Here is an 18,156-nt window from a genome sequence, read left to right as displayed (position 1 = left end):
ACATACCCTCTAAACTCTGCACTGCAAAGCACAATAGATGTTTCTGACACCCTTGCTCAACGGATCAGCAGAACCGCAGTTCTGACCAATGCCTGCTGCACAGCAGGATTAAACTCAGCTTTGAGAAGGACCTTCTGCCGTAAGTAGCCCTCTAAACATCATCTCTTATTCCCCAAATTCTACCAATTCGTTCCCCCAGTAAAACTGAAGTAACTTCTCTTGGAAGCTGCATTTCTACATGTCTGCAGAGGAAGGGTAGCAGATTTTGCAGCACAAGCTGAGAAACTCTGCTTGCAAAGTGGAAGGTACTGACATTAACATAAGCAGAAGTAAGATCTCTATTTACCTTCCCTGTCTGAGCACTGGACAACTCACTGAGATAACTTTCACTTCTGTTGCATCGAGAGGCTTGCGGAGTAATGAGAAGTGCAGCATCTGACGTCCTCTTTTTGGTACATTATGGGAGTTGCTGCCGGCTCCTCTTAGCTCTTGGCTTCTGCCTCTAGTTTTAAAAAATTGTAAGGTGTTCTTTGTTTGTTGAAGTAGAATTTTTTTAGACTAAATAGCATGCTTTATCTCTCCAAGGCAATGAGTCCAGATAAAGCTGCAGACTATGCTGAGCAAGCAACAACACGACTGTCCTCGGGGAGTATATTCATGACAGAATTCAGAAGAACCAGACTCAGGTTTAGGTCAGCCCTTATTCTGGGGAAGATCTTTCCACCAGTACAACACCCTTACTACATGGTATGAATGGCAGAGGGATACTTCAGCGCTTCCGGCAGATAGTGACCCACCAAAACACTCAGCAGAAAGACAGCACAGGCAGGAGCATTCTCTTGTTCCCTGTGATCCTATTTGCCATTGCAAAATAAACTCAAATAATTCTCAATAAATTTCCAGCCACACCATTCACACTTAATCATATCTCCATTGCACAGTGAAATGAAATAAAAAACCCAGCCGCTAATTTGTTTCAAGTAATTTACACCAGTGCCAGTCAATAAAATGATCCCTTTTCTAAGGTTACTTCAAATCCCTGAAAACTCTGTTAGATATAGATAACAAAATAATTCAAAAGAAATCCTGCAGGTAAAAATGAGCACTCAGACTCATTACTGTCAGGTCAAGATGCATATGTGGTTACAGAGCATCCGGCAAATTTACAGTAATTATTCATCGCCACATTCTCCTCCCCAGCCAATGCCAGAGAAAGCACCCTGCTGTTCTCAGAGACACAAGCAACCTGTTTACTCTGGGGCAACAGAAGGTAAAAGTTCCCTATCTTGGGGCAGCTCTGAAAAGCTCACACCCTTGTTTATGAATGTGGCAACTGCAGCACATGCCCATATGCTAAAATGTTAAGGATCTTCTCCTACATTGATGGTATCCACATTCATTTCAGTGTAGCACTTCACAACACATTAGGATCAAAGCAGAACACCTAAATATGTTACAGAACATTCCAAGTATATATTACATTAAAGATGAAGACTGCATTTTTATCCTATCCAGTCAATAACTTGCAGCAAAGATGCTGCATACTCAATGCCTTTGATTATTTCAGCACCTTCCAATGATAAAGACTAAACTCCCTTTAAAAAATAAAAACATTTTTTTCCTTAAACTCTCAAGTCTTCTGATACCATCAAATGGCATTTTGGAATAGGAGCTGCATGTGGTTTTGAAGCACTGTTAATTGCCTGCAGTGACACAAGCAATGACTGACTTGGGTGTGGGCAGGGGGAGGGGAGTTGTGCAATAGGCTTCTTCCATACGCCATCACACGATCTCAATTAGGTTTGCTTTTTGAAGGTATATAGAAAGCTGATTACACAGAAACAGCAAAATAAATGTGAACAAAGGTAAGTATCAGCCTTTGTGGATACTTCTAATTACTTGAATGCCAACTTTAAAAGAGAATTTAATTTACACCTTGTGTTATCTTGCTGGAAGCTTGCATGGTTACCCCAGACCAAGTCTCTTTTAGAGGTATGGCTCAATCTGGAAATACCAAAATTTCAGAGCCCCCTGAAACGATAGCTGCAGAATTAATTGTTATGTCCAGTAGCTATAGTTCATCCACTTCATTGTTCAAACCATGCAACAAAAAAACCAGAAGGGATGCGTTATGGAAAATGGCAGCACCCAGTCTGGGGAAGAAGGGAGGGAAAAGTGTAAGTAGGTAGGCTTCAGAGAACTGAAAGATTTTCCCCCATGTCCCCGAAAGACACTGAACCCAACATGATTTATGGAGGTCAGAGGGGATATAAGTCCTCCTGCACCTCCCCAAGGAAGCCAATTGCAGCAGAACCCTTGAATGCATTCAAGTTTCAGTAAGAGATAAAGACCAAATAGTTCTTCTTATCTGCATATTAATTACAAACACAGAATATATTTCAAGGAAATTGTAAGCTGACCCATTAGGATTGCACCCTCTTACCACTGAAATAACTGAATGTACAACCAGAAGTAGGGCATCATGAATTTTGCTAAAATCTGACATGATTTCTTAGTGAAGGACATTTGAGCAATAAACTAAGCTTTTTTCTTTCCTTTTTTTTTTTTTTTTTTAATTGCCATTATGGCTATTGTTCTAGTGAATTCCTCAACAGCTGTCAAGTATAAATTCACATACAATAAACCAAAACTGGACAGTTTGCGTAAGGGAGCAGATCCCCCAAACTGCAGAGAAACTGCCTGGGTGGTTCAGCAAAACCACACCTCAGCAGCAAGGCAGAAGTCCTTTACGTGTCTTCCTATCGAAAGGTGTCAAGATGTAAAGTTCAGAAATGCCGATGATTAAAAATGACACGTCCTCTTTGTACTGCCTATACAGCCTGATTATGAATATTGACATATTTTTCTACAGCTAAACCCAATATAATGGAATCTTATTCTGACTGGAAAATGAAACTGAAAAGGCTTGTGACCAAAACTGGGTTTGGTATTTATCACACACATTGAAAATGTGTTCTGCTGTTCTGTATGAAACATTCATAACAGTATAAAGTAAAACCTTCAGAACCATGAAACAGTAATTTTCATGACACAAAGGTTCTCGAGCAACTCCATCGTTCATTCCCTGAATAAAAAAGCAATGCTGATGATGCAGTTTTCCATGACACAATATATTAAAACAGCAACATGAAGTGCCCGTGCAAACCGTGCTGCCATTTTGTGCGGGACCTCTTGACGCCTCAGCTGGAGGCCCAGGCCTAGGACTGGCTGCAAAGGAAGCAGCTCTGAAACAATTTTTATAAATAAAGGCCTTCTTAAGCAACATGCTAAAACAACAAAGTGAAATACACCCTCTGAAGTGTACTGTTCGCTCTGAGAAGGCAGCTATGGCAGACGGTGACAACAAAGGTGCCAGACATTTCGCTTTGCAGATGGAAGCCAACACACCACCACATTCATGGAAAGGACGCAAAGGAAAGCACACGGTGGGAGCTGTAACATGATGAGTGAACAAGAAACCTGGGTGAGATCAAGAATCCTGCTCTGTCATTTCACTCCCCATGAAGTATTTTTCTCTTGAGCCCCACCTTCACTGTTTTTTCATTACTCTCATTTCCCCATACCCTCCTCTGCACCTTTCTCTCACTTGTTTTCCTACAGGGCTACCCAGTTTGTGGTAACAGCCAGCAGAAACAAACTCATGCCTCAGATGTTGAGGGAGAAGCTGAGCAAGAAGGGTCACAGAGTGCTCCAGAAATCAGGGTTTCAGTCACAGTCACTGCACATTACTGATAGCAAGCCTGCAAGGGAGGGACAGGCACTGGAGAGCAACGGGCAGGTTCAACCTCATCTCCAGTCAGCTGAGGTCAAGGATTAGTTAAAAAAAAAAAAAGTGAAGCTGCAAATTAAAGAAGAGTTTGCTAGTAAGGGACAGAACTCGTATGGTAAAATTGCTGCCGTGGAAATAGTGAACAAGCCGTATAACTTCCTGGGTCATGCTGGCACCTCAGGCCTCGAGGCCCACCACCGTGGCCTGACCTCTGCCTCCCTCTGCCCTGTACAGACTGGGACAGACTTTAAAATGAAAAAGGCAAGCTTATTTCGCTGATTTTGAACTGTGGAAAAAAATCCAATGAGGGCGTGTGTACATATGACTGATGGAAATCAAACCTCTGAAGTGCAGATTATTTTAATTATAGCTAGAAGAACATCTAAGGTGCAAGTTTCAGACAGTTTCCATTCTGATCTTTAATTCCGTAGCAATGAAAATGTGAGTGCCTCTGTCTAGCTGAAATAATTACAGACTTTCTTTTTTATGGCAGCTGGGACACTACTGACCCTATGCAACAAAATCTCAATATACACAAGGAGAAATTATATACATATCTACAAAATTAGACATCACCAGCTTTCACATGTGCACTCTCTCCACATACATCACACTGTAAGGCACCCATTGAAGGGAGAGGTTTAGAGAACAATGCTATTGATTTTTTCTTTCCCCCACCACAGCCCAGGTTTCTTGGAAAGAGGACCTAAATTCTAGCAACTTTTAAGATGTGCATGTGAACTTACTAAATGCATCTGACAAAGTCTAGCAAGTGATCCTCCAAATTATGGCAGATGCAAACTATATCACATACCTGCTTTACCCTTTCCACCGCATAATACTCACAATTACTGTGAGTGCTAAGATGAGAATATAATGTGTATTAATAACTAGATCACACATTTGCCACCACAATGTATTCATTTTATCTGTTGACCTATATTAGTGAAATGATGCAAAGATTAAAGCCTTAAACATCTTCAGTGGAAAGTGCTATTTTAAAATCTGATGAATTTTGGCAGTTTCAAGTGCAGTAAAGTCAAGCTCCTCCAACCTCCAACCCTAACCTGGTGTTTGAGTGCCTGCCTTTCTACCCTGTTTTTTATCCACATAAATACTATTAAAACCACGTGGAAACCCATACCTTTAAACTTCATATAACTGCGAGTTACTTTATACACCTGAAGTACACAAAACTCCTCTTTGTGTACCTGTTTGCATAGCTGCATTTGAAAGAAGTTTTGTATTCTTCTGTGTTCTTTAATCTATTGTTTAGAGAAACTGGTGTTTCATTTCACAGTTTAAGAATTTAATTACTTTAATCGTAGAGACATGAAAGGCAAAGGAAGGAAAGAAAACATCTCACATTTTAAACTCTTCTTCCACAAGCTATTTTGATAGTGTCACTTGAAAGTACAGAACTCTGAAATCTACTTCTGAGCATTTGAAACTTCACGTTATTTTTACCTCTCTCTCAAAAGACAGTACTCAGGTTTAGTGTGACATTTTGAAATGTCACCATCCCTGTCTCAAAACCATAAGTTTTAATGCATAATAGACACCTACCTGTTTTAATTCAGAAGTCCATTCTATACGTGATGTGATATTCTAAGAAAGTCTGTGCATACCCTTTCTCATCCTTAGGAAAGAAAAAAAATAATCACTTCAGGAATCTCTTTCCCAACCAAATAAATGGGGATTGCTAAAAATCAATGGCTGAAGTCACCTTCTGAAAGCCTTATTATTCTGATACAACCACAAATTTTGAATAAAAAATGTATTTTGGGGGGAAATATTTTCCCCTGAAATACAATTCTGCCATGTCAAGAAAATATTATTTTCTCAGTAAAGACAGAGTAATTTTGGTTTTCCTGGAAGGCTGAAGCTTGAAAAAGTGGTAGTAATTGCCAAAGATCCACTCAATCTCCACATTTCATCCTTTTGCAGCACCAGAATAATGGCACCCAATGGGAGCCCTCACGATCACTAACACTGTTCTTTCTGGCATAATTTGATAACCATCAGTATTAGTATTTGACTTTTGAAAAGTAGGTGATCAGTTTTAACATATACATATGGCAGCATATGAATAAATACATTCTATAAGCTACTACTGCTAACCCTGCAAGCAAACTTACATCTAGATTCTTCAGTTTAAAATCATCACATGTAAAAATGCTTGATTTGGAAAGTACCTGTGAAAGGGACTAATCTGTCCTTTTTTTGTCCAGTCCCTTGATTTATTGATAAATTATCACTGGCAAGCTGTGAAATTTGCTTAAAACATTCTCCAAAGTGAATAATCATTTTTTAGTCCCAGAAGTCTTCTAAGAGTGTGCTAATACTTTTGTACAGCCAAGATACAGATTCCTAAATATCAAAACCAAACAAACACCAGCTACTGTCAGTGCCATAAACCAGGATTTGTCACTCAGACATCATTCGCCATGAGGAAATAAAAAAGCGCCATAATTATTATGCAGGATATAAATAATACAGGACGTAATGACCAAGAGTCTTCATCAGCTGATATGTACCTGGCTGTCAAAGCAAAACATGCAAGGACACAGAACCAAAAGGACTTTCCCAGTCACCGAGTCCAATGACTGCTATTGTAGGCAACCAGCTCTTAGCCTTTTCATAACTTAACCTTTATAGTAGTTTACTCCCAAAACTCATGGTGGAGAAGTAACTGGGTTTGGAATAGCTCAGTGGTTTTCCTTCCCATAAATTTATTAATAGCTAGTTCATACTGTGTGTTCCTGTGCCTGATCTGTCCTCAAGATTAGTATTTCTTCACATTCCTACAAGATTTCCCAATCATATTGATACACAAATTCAGCAGTATCTGCATTTCTGCCACTAAGGCAGCACAGTATCTACACTAGCTTCATCTTTCCTTTCCACAACTAGATATTCAAACTCCCTCCCCTCGGCCCCCACAAACATTCCATGTGAAAACATCTGCCTGGGCAGGCAAACAAGTCCCCCCTCCCCATTTTCTGTATATAATAGGAACCCTGGATTAGAGGTGCTTTAGCAGTGTAACTTACCGTTGTATGAGCTTCCCATACATATGCATGTATTTCCCAGCAGAAATCCTTCTGTGCCCACTCTGTATATTCAGTTCAACATCTCCTGTCCTACATCCTTCAGGGTTACTAGTCCTTGTTGCATTTAGGGTGCTCCTCCCCCTCCTGACCAGGTATTAATGGAAAATAATTTAAAACTAAAATAAATTTCTAGCACTTAATGAAAAGGCATTGCCTTATGTGCTAACAGCAGGCTGAGTGACAGCCAGTGGTATCAAAGGAATAATTGGAAAATTCACTCTTCCTTCACTGAACAGCCAAATATGGAGGTAGCCATTACCAAACATCATGAAATACAACAAGCTCTATATTCTGCTCTTTTTTAAACTATAATTTAACGTGTTCACCAGATACACTTAAATTCTAAATGTAAGAGTGCTTGTATATATTTGACACTCTTCCGTATTATTTGAAATCAGTTTAGTGAGCACTATGTTAGATTCTAACCAACTTAGACCAAATCTGTTTTTTCCTGAAGTTACAGTATTTCACAGTGAAGAAAACTGTTTAAGCCACAACACACCTTCTGTTCCTATTGTTATTCACAAAGTAAAAGAAACTACAAAAATGTGATTTAGATCAGGTAAAGACACAACTTCATTTTTGTGATGATGTGCTTTTGTTTAGATACATCACCCAACCAGCTCTTTAAGAAGTTCCTACTTATTAAGTATTAATTGTTTTCATCACTTCATGACAAAGATGCTTATTTAGCTGCAAATAAAGACAGACTCAAACTTTGGTTTATTTTTTAATAAAGTTTAAATAGTTAAAATAAGAGGAAGGAGTATGTTTTAAAGCCAAGCTATTCCTTTGTTCCATGCTAGGCCTTAAAAGTTGGATTTACTAGCAAATATGGGCCATGAGAAGACAGCTGTATATTTAAAATGCTGGTGTAGAATATACTAAAATAGTCAGTGATTTACTCCATCTTACCTTAATCAAAGGAAACACAACCTCTACAGTTTTTTAAATGTACTACCTCTTATCCTGATTAATGGAAGAATTATCCCTACAAAAGACCTTTTTTTAAAAAAAATACAAAGACACTACAAAATATTTGATTTATCCATTGGCAGGACTTTGCAATTCTCCAGAATATTTAGATATGTCTGCCTAAGAAAGTTTATAAATGTCAATCCAACACTGCAACAAAAATTCCAAACAGAACTGGAAATTAGAATAACTCGACCAAATCATCCCACTGTAAGAGTATTATATTTCAATTCTGCATGAACATGATCAGCATGGTTTGTTTTGTTTTAAAAATTCTTCATGAGCCACAGAATACAGCATAGGTTTATTTCACTGTTATCTTTTCCCTTCCATTTCCTTAATTCTATTTCTTCATTTACATTTAAAACACTACCTAATTTATCTACTGGCTTTTTCTGCCCTTCTATCCTCACCCAAGGAGATCCTTCCCCTCTTACACTTTGAAGAGGCTTTTGTTTGATTGATTTTCATTTTCTTCTTTTTCAGATACAGGCAAGTATCCTACCACAAAGGGAGCATGGAAAAGAACGGGAACAGTGCTGGGAGTTACTGGGACATGTGCAAACCAAGACCTTGAGTAGGAACTTCAACAGTTACTATTTCTGAAAGAAAAATATCATGCTTTCTTTATATTTGATATACTTGACAATATGTCTACTATAAACATAGTCTTGTGTCACAAACAGCCACAAACTGCAGACAAAGCAATATAGCACACCGTTTGATGAATTCAACATAACACACAAAAAATGGTAGAGTCCTAGCAGCAGCTGCAATGGTAACAAACATTTAGAAACCAAAGTGATCCAATAACCTAAAAATACAGCTGCTAAACTAAGGAAAAATCTGTGTGATGAGATTAGAAGCTTCCAAATTTCAGACTAATTGTTCAGGGACCACAGTAGAAAACTAAACTCAGATGTAAGGAAGTATTAGTTTGGAAAAGCCTTAGCTTTCCAAAATTCAGAATTATTAAAAAGCAATACATCTGTTCATCATTCCACAATTTAAATGTTTTCTAGTCTAAGGGAATAAACAGCAGGATACAACTGTTTGCAACATCCATTTACTTATTTTTTTGGAACTTTTAAAACTAAATTAAGAAAATATTCTTACAGGAAAAAAATTCAGATGAGGAACAAAGAAATGCCATGATAAATCCTGAGACAAATTATCCTACATCATTGCTTGTCTATGAAAACTAGTTTGAATAATAAACATACTGGAGTATTCAGTGACAGTATACAAATCAAAAGTATTTGTAAATTATTAAATTGTGCATGTTTTTAAATGACAAAACATGCTCATGGGTTTACTTTAAAATCTCTCACTGCTTGTTATCAAAGTTAAAAGATCATTTGCATACCAATACACATACTGTAAACATGAACTTCTCATTAAGGAGAGAGGCGTTTACAGTAATTTGATCTTTTACAAAAAGCTATTGGTAACTGAATCTCTCAGTGTCTAACTTTCTAGAAAATTAAGCCGAAGTTTCCACTCTCAAAGTTGAAACACTAGTGCTTTAGGAAACAGCCCTGTTTATTTGTTAATCAGAAATACAATCAAGTGGCATATTTCCATTTGCTCTTCAGCTGACAGTTTCAGCTTCATTATGTTTTACAAGAAAACAGCAGACTTGCAGAGGTCCTGTAAATTCTTTCATATCGCAACTGATTTAATTACAGCGGTGAAGAAAAGCAGTGGTGATGCAAAATAAGATCAGCCCAATTGCCCTTATCTGATGATAGGATCTTCTCTTCCTGTTTGGCTTGCAGCAGTGAGGACTTCTTGTTTTATTTCGGTTTTTTTGTTGTTTTTTTTTTTTTTCTGGTCATGCTGCCTCTGTCAAGACTGACAGAAGCAAGTTGACATGCCCTTATAATTCCAGCTTGAGAACGATCCTCATACCCATACAGCTTAGTTTCAATCAGTAGGTCGGGGAATGATACTAATGTGGAGAAAATTATCTGGATAGCTCATATGTTCACTTAGCCACTGTATGGGTGTTTCCAGCATTGGCTCAATTCCATGAATCATCACTTGAGTCTTCTGCTCTCCATCTAATTCAAAGAAAAAGAGAAACCACTAGTATACCAAAGTTCACAGAAATATTAAACATTTACTTCATTTACGGTAGATTTAATTGGTGTTAAGAGTTTAACATTTAACAGAATGAAAAGCAGGAAATATTGGTATGGAGAAAGCTGAGATTACTATCATCCAAACCAGAAACTAATTCCAAGGGGAAAAAAAAAAAAAAAAGGGTTAAAATGAAACAATGAAAATGCCGTTCTTCTTTATTAGTTGCAAGCGTTTTTTTTCCTACAGTAATCACAGCTTGGTATCAACACATTTAAGGCATATCCTTCTCACCCAGCTATAAGCCATATGAATTTTACACAGATCATGCTTAAGATGTTGAGCTTCCTAAAACATACTAATAAAACTCTGTTCTTAATACTGTCATCTCTTGAAAGAGCTGGACTACATGTAATACATAAATATTCCTGAAGTAATTTTGTTTCGCTAAGATTAAGTCACTAGCAATATTTCAGAGGTAACTCAGAGGCTGAGTTGGCACCAGCTTTTTCTCACTTAGTTTCATCTCTTGGAAAAGTTAAGTTCACAAATGATTCCCAGTATGACAAGAATATTTTCTAAGAATATTTCAATTCTTTTTATTTATACTTGTCCCGGAGGATGCAAGTACTTTGATCCTTTGATTCAAATGATGGGAACCAGCTAAAGCAACTGACATAACTGTCAAGAAATGAACTAAAAAAAACCCCAAAAATGAAAATTTATTTCAGAGCCTTGAGATGAGAAGAACATCTGAAATATGCTCCAAATAATGGTTAGGGGAGAAAAAAAAAAAAAGTAGGCAGTGACCTTTTACTGTTTTTATACTATAGTCTGGCATTCTCCCATGGACCTACCACAGCGAAATCTACATTGCTCAAAAATATCACTGCCTTCTCTAACTGACATTTTATGCTCCCCCTCAAGTTCGCTGGAAGAAAGCAGAATCTACAAGTAAAGGTACCATTACTGGCTCTTTCATTCTGCTTCCCCAATTGCAGCACAATTCCTATTTTATAACATAGATAAAAAAAACTTATTTGCTTGGTAACCAAAATGATTTGACAGCTGCCTGAAGAAATTTGTATTACAACCAGGTATCTATGCCAGCACAGGCTAAATTAGACTAGGAGGAATCATACTTGAATACGGTGTTGACTATGCTAGTAATAATTCTTCCTGCAAAGTAAACAGTTATGTTTGCCTAAAAAAAAACCTTACACGTTAGTTATATATGGTAACACATTCTGCACAAACTCTTGATTAAATATATAAAGCTTCAGTCTCTACATGGCACAGTATACACATTACCACACTAAATCAAGCATAAACAATTGCTGTTTTCTGGTTTTATTCCAAATAGGTTAGAAGAACGCAGTATGTCATTTAAAAATAAACTTCTGATATTTCCAACCAAAGCAGGCATTTACCGGGCTGAAACGTTACCAGTCCAACTGTCAAGACTGTAAGCTCCAAAAGAAAAATCTCAGAAACCAAGATTTTACAGAGAAGTCAGGGAACAGCAAATATTCTCAGTATAAAATACATATATTTGGGAGTTACTTTAACACTTTCAAATTAAACTCTATCTATGCTATTCCCAAAATTTGCTGCAGAGTCGGTGGCATTTTTTTTGCATTTTATAATATAATTTAATTTTCAGAAACAACTAATTTGCATACACAGACAGATGGCAGAATGCTGTTTTGGCATTAGTAGTGTGCTAGCCACCTATATATAGCTGACTTGGCAAAAACTTGCACAAAAAAATAGATTAAAAGCTTTAGAACACCAGTATAATTTTCTTGTCATTGGAGGAAAAGCTTATAAATGATAAACACTTTATTTGGCTCTTCTTTTACTGTATGATAGAACAGTATTGGATGTGTGTGCATATGCGCGGTACTTTGATGCCGATTGCTTAAAAATGAAATGCAGTTAATCTGGGTGTTGCCATTCCCTGCTCCCTACCCCACTTTATCCCTTTCTCATACAAATCTTTTATTCTGTTCCTCAGCAAACCGAGAAAGTCTCAGAGGTCAATGAAGAATTTACAGTTTAATTAAAATCTAAATCTCTGCATTAGCATTGTTTGTGCTTTAGTATTATCGCTAACAAAGCTTAATTCCTTTCCCCCTTGAGGCTTGACTAAAGAGATCTTATCTACCAATTCTGTATTTACTGTAGCTTTCTTTCACAAAATCCATTGTTTTTACTTCAGCATTCTTCCCTCCTTTTGTTACTAAGGACAATAAACTCTCACTTAAGTCACATGTACTCAAACTTTCTTCAACTTTCATGTTTTCAGTAACTTTCCCATTTTGAATCACATACAGAGTCTCTCTCCTATAGATGGCTCCTCTGCTTTATGTAGCAGAAAGGCTGTCAACAGCAAATACGCCAAAAAAATTTCTGGAAATTATTCGTGTTTTCTCAACAGCTTTCTAATTCTTATCCACCATTACCTACTGTGATCTGGGTTCTGGATGATTTGCAAGCTATGAAAGCTTCATCTACCTGGTTTACTGATAACAGTAGATTTACAGAGTATTTTTCCTTCCATTACTGTTCAGTCTTAACGGTTGTAGCTTATTTTGTATGTATCTTGACACACCAAGTGCTGTTCTCTTCTTCCCCACCCTGTATTCTATGATAACAGTCTTTTTAGACTGAACAAATACCTCTGTAGAAGTGTACAAGTTGCTAAACACAACATATATTTAAATGAGTGGTGTAAGATTTAAATGATTTAATTACAAAGATGATGAATGCCATTCATGCCATTGGACCAAGCCTATAAAAATTAGGGCAAATAACTCTGCCCATTTGTAGTGCATGGGGTCTAGACCTGATATCATTACTGTCAATATCCATTTTACGATATTCAGCAATGTAGTTAAAAATCCCCAGGATTTCCTTAAACCAAGAAGTTCAAAATTTCACCTCTCTGACTTTTTTTTTTTCCCCCTTTTAAAATCACAATAGAACAGAGTTACATGTTAGATATTGTATGATCGAAGATGGTTTCTTTTACTTTGTTGCAAATTAGTCTCAGTAAGATGAAGTGGAAATATCAAAAAATAAAAGCATAGCCATAGACATTTCATAGGAATTTTTTTATAATGTGTGTACATAGTAACTATTTACTTAAAATCAGCATATTTTTGTATTACTGAAATTTACAAAAAAAGCCTCAAAATCAGTTAAGCTGTCATCTCCTATCAGAGTGGTTGTCCCAGGATTAAATTGTCTTTGCTTTACTTGTGGAAAGCCATGAACAGGCATTATAGCCCCCCAAAGTCACTAGTGGCAAGTGATAAGATTATAAAACAGATTATAAAACTTTTTGGTAAACCTTAACAATATTCAATCTCCAGAAGGTAGATAACTATGCTTACATGCTGTATACTATGGCATTTTTGAGACCACTTAATTTAGATACTAACTCAAAGGCTGCAACACTTAAAGCAGGTGCCCGACCCAGGCTAGTAAATCATACCATGTAAAGTCAGAACAGTTTTCCAACTCTGCACAGAAAACAGAGAAACAAGCAGCTCTGAAGTGAAGGTTTAAGAAGACTTCTGCTTAAACCTTCTCTATTCTGATTCTCTATTGTCTATAAGATGCCTCGGTATTCCTGATCAGGAAACCATCTGATCCAGCCAAAGAAAGTATTGACAAAGGACTTCTGCAGATAAGCATCTGCTGGACGGAAGAGATAGCGGCCGTTGCATCTCGACAGTCCTCGAGGCAGTGGCTCAAAGCCCTCCTCAACCTTAGGCAGTTTGACTCCACTCTCCCTTCTTTAAGGAGAATGCCCTAAATACTACATTTGGTACTGCTAATCCCAAGCTTCCTCTAAAAATCCTCAATGTTCAAGAATCAGTGAGACACAGAGAAGGAACAAAGAAGAGGAGATCTGTAGTCTTCAGAGAAGGTAGGAAGATGTGCAATGTCATGGTATCACACGGGAAGTTTTTCTGTTTCCTTTAGCTGTGTAAGTTACTGCTTGCAAAGGAAATCACTCAATATTAGGAAACAAAAGAATTAGCATATTCAGCATAAATTCAGATTGTTACACATACCCCTAATGCAATCTAAATCAATTTTTCTACTGAACTGTCTTTTCATTTAGAAAGGAAGAAATAAAGATGTAGGGAAAAGAAAATGTTTTTGAGACAGGTTCAAGTGCCTAAGAGCAAAATAGTGAGAAGGCACTACTTCTGGCAAAGGTATGTATTTCAGCCATTTTTCACTCAGATTACCACCACAATGCTCACCAGTGCTGCAGAGACATTCTCCCTTTCACCTACACAAGATCAGCTTCTCCAGTCAGACTAGATCTGTGATGCACCACTTAAAATTCTTTAGTGGGATGAAAAACCTCCCTTTTGATTTGCTGCCTCTAGCAATCACCTGTCAGGGCAATTTAGCTGGCTTAAATTCTTTCATTGACAGACAATACAAGATAGTCAGGATTTAGCAAAAATGTTCCTGGAGTAGTACAGTTAGAATCCTCCACATGCAAGTCCTCTGCAAAGCAAGTCCCAGAACCTGCCTGTAACCATCAAAATGGACAACGCAGAAACCACAGCTTCTTACTGAGGGCAGCGCCACATACAAAATCGGCTTTAAAACCCTAAAAAGGGAAACAGAAGTTTGTGCTCCAAACTAGAGGCAAACAATGCACTTTTTGCATGATACACGGCCACAGGGCTATATTGGACAAGGATACTAAAAAGTGTGAGGTGTAAATCCAGAAAGTGTCACGGAGAAGCAGCCTTATTAATAATGTAATAGAACTAGTTTCCAGCTTTTTCAGCTCTGAAGTGAGCCATAAACATTTGCTTGCTTACCTTTAGAATACACGATATATTATACTCTGGATTAGGTGATACTAAAGGCATTCCTGATGACAGGTCGTACCACACTGTAGGAAAACTCACCTTGGGCCAGTGTTATAAGGAGCAGAGTTCTTCTTTTGTGACTGTGGTGGGGCTCCTTTCCTTTCCACCTCTCCTGCTCCTCAGATTACCAGGCAGGACAACAGGCCTTTAGGTGCATGTAATGGTGAAGCAGCCACAGTACACGTGACAGCATGTGCTCAGCAGCTAGGGCCCTGGACATCTCTGAATAGCAGATAGGGCCCTGGACATCTCTGAATCTGAATAGACATCTTCCCCAGGAAGTCAGTCGTCTACTTCTTTAGGCTCTCTTAGGAAATTGCATACAGATACATAGCTTTCAGTAATATGCTTCATGCATAGATGCAGCCACTAAGTTTGTTACTGACAGGTGCTGCTGATTCAATTTTTAAAGCCTAAAGACAAAGCTGGGTGGGGCTAAGCCTCTAGCAAGCAAAGGTGAAATTTTCCTTCTTGAAAGCTACAATTCTGGTCAAGCACAGAGGATCACACATATGAAACTATGTGCAATTATTTACAAAAGTCTACACTATATTAGCAAGCAAATTCAAAAATCATGTTCTAAAGTGGTAACCACAGATGGTAAGAAAGAACTGGACAGTGGTTAAGTTATCCTTCCCCTCTCTAGGCATCTCACATTAGATATTCTAGGACATCCAGAGAACAGACAGCACCACACAAGCCTCAGTCTAAAGTAGTAGTACTTGAGTGACTTCTGCACCAGTAGTAGAAAATAAGCAAACAAGCACTTAATAAAAGTGCAAAAAGTGAAGTACATTCAAGAAGGTAACATCTCTAAAAAATCCAAAACCTCAATATTGTCAGTAATGGTTCAATTTGATACAGGAATCTTGCAAATGCTAGCGCTGAAACTGATGAATAGCATTTAGGTCTTCAACAGTCCAGAACTGAAAACTGCTCTCATGTCTGATGTTAAAATTTACAATGACTGGATACTGTTTACAACAAAACAAGCTTCACAATTATTTTCGTTTGTGTGTACTACAGGAGTCACATGTGCTGATAAAATTCCCATAAACTTCAAAGAAATTAAGCTAAGGGGTATTTATCAACATATTCGTATCACTTTTGTAATATTTGCATTAACCAGATATCATATCTTCTTTCAATTTATGGCAAAATATTTATTTGCTCAGTGAGCAAGCTTAGCTAAAGAAAGAATTCAACCCATCCCTATATATGCTCTCTCTCTATATATATATATTATATCTATCTATCTATGCTTTGTTTTTCTTAAGAATCTTTAAAAAAAATAATTAGAAGTCAAAACATTATTTCAGGTTTTTTCCATTCATAAACTCAAATTTAACTGGAACATTTCCACAATAAGTTTCTGGCCCGTGTATGCATAATAGCAACCGAAGTACAGAAATATAGTGAGATATTCAGATTCCACAGCAATGATGACGTCAGTAGAATGGCCTCAAATAGAAAAACAAACTTGTATTTTAAACACATTTTACCTACTCAGCTGGGTACTAACAGGTGCTCAATACCTACGCAACTTTATAGGAAGCATATACAAACAAAAAGTTGAACTTGGTCAAATCTCTTGGCCAAATGATTACTTGCTCTTTGAATATGCTTAGCACAAGTACTTCAGACAGTGAACGTTTCAGTACTCCTTAATGATAAAAATATTTCATAGTTAAGAAATGATAGCTTCAAGGTCTAAGGTTACCATACCTTCTACTAAGCAGGGGCTTTTTTTCAGTTAAAATAGTTTAAATATGAATAAAGTCTTAGTATGAGTTTTCAGAAGCTTCACACTAGCCTATTTCAGCTACCATATCCCAGGCTTTCCTTACTTTTCTGTGAATTCCACCCTGTTGTAAAAAGGACCCTGCTTGTCACAGTAGCAGGCTCTTAGAACTTACTCATTTTCCATAGCGATCTTAACATATGGCTCACTAATGGCACATAAACTACCAAAATCCTTACTCCCTTCCTCTCCCCTAGTTTGGAATAATTATCAGTTTAATATATTCAGATGATACATTGGATCACAATCAGCAAGATATGCTATTCAATATCCTCTGACAAAAAGCAAGAACATACAAAAAATTTTGCAAAGCTGACTCTAAAATAGCCTAGCCACAACAAAAGGTTCCTCTGACCTCAAAAAACTCAAGAGGCTGACACATGACACGAAAGCACAGGACTGGCTTTTCCTTCCTGCCTACATATCCCACCAGCCCTGGGGAAAGCCACTGATGCCGATTTCAGGGGAAGAACTTGCACACAGAAATACATGGTCAATGCATCATTCAGAACAAGTCTTTTTCCTCAAAATGATTCTGTATCTGGAATAAACATTGTTCCAAACATAAGATGTGGTTTAGAGCCTAAGAATTTCAGTTCCTGGATACAGTTCAACTACCCAATACAAATATAAATCACCAATCAGATAGATCTGGTGAACCGGCAGCAACAAGAGAGTATCTGTCATTTCAAACATTGGTAGTAACATGAGTTCTATTGCTCAAACTGAAGGTCACAGTTTTCCTAAATGTATGTTCTCAGCTTTGGATATATTTGATATCTACACAGACACCCCAGAGAGCTTTTAACTATGGCAAGTTCCTGGCATCAAAGACATCTAACAGTAAATAAAATCCACAACTTTGTATTTTGTTCAAAAAACTTTTAAAAGGAATGTTCATTTCTAATAGGTTTATTGACTCCGTACAGATAATAGCAGTGCTTAGTCTACCTTTTCTAATTCCTAATTTTTTTTTAATTATTCTCTAAAATAAACAGCTCAAAACATCAGTTTCTCTCCACCCTAAATGTTTTTCATTCATACTAAGTGTCCCAATTTCACCCCTGCAGCGCTTTGATGTCATCTTGCCCATCACAAGAACTACTGCTTCTTGGTCCAAAATGCTACGGTTGAACTAGACCTGTACCAAACTCAGTGAACTCTTCTTGCAGAATACTTGACTGCAAAAGCCCAGCTCCAGGCAACATATCTCAAGCATTCCTCCATTGCAACACTGCCATGAAGTCCACATTCACTGATTTAGCTTTAATTACTGCTGTATTTCTTTATGTGGTTTTGACACAGGCCAGTTGGCTGATCTCTACATGATCTTCTCATGGCATAAACATCTCCCACTTGAGTTTAAATGTTTGTGACTTCAAGGAGAGAAAAAACGTTCCTTTGTTACAGTTCTTAGTATGATTAGATTCCCTGGATTATATTGCAACACAGTCCTAGCTTTCTCTATCCCCAGAACAAAAGTAGATG

At 37.5% G+C, this 18,156-nt stretch overlaps 1 protein-coding gene across 6 annotated transcripts in view; it reads right to left on the bottom strand.

The window, feature by feature from the left end:
• Positions 1-8,081: 8,081 nt before the first annotated feature.
• The window catches only part of ATG5 (autophagy related 5), an 83,718-nt gene continuing 73,643 nt past the window's right edge, over positions 8,082-18,156 (bottom strand). For all 6 annotated transcript variants that reach the window (XM_056344749.1, XM_056344750.1, XM_056344751.1 and 3 more), the window contains one exon: positions 8,082-9,941. In XM_056344749.1, the coding sequence (XP_056200724.1) occupies positions 9,805-9,941 (137 nt within the window). In that variant the 3' untranslated portion in view covers positions 8,082-9,804. The remainder of the gene's footprint in view (positions 9,942-18,156) is intronic.

This window comes from Falco biarmicus, chromosome 6 (assembly GCF_023638135.1).
Source record: "Falco biarmicus isolate bFalBia1 chromosome 6, bFalBia1.pri, whole genome shotgun sequence".
Lineage (NCBI taxonomy): Eukaryota > Metazoa > Chordata > Aves > Falconiformes > Falconidae > Falco > Falco biarmicus.
Note: the sequence above shows the minus strand (reverse complement) of the source record. Positions and strands in the feature narration are given on the sequence as shown.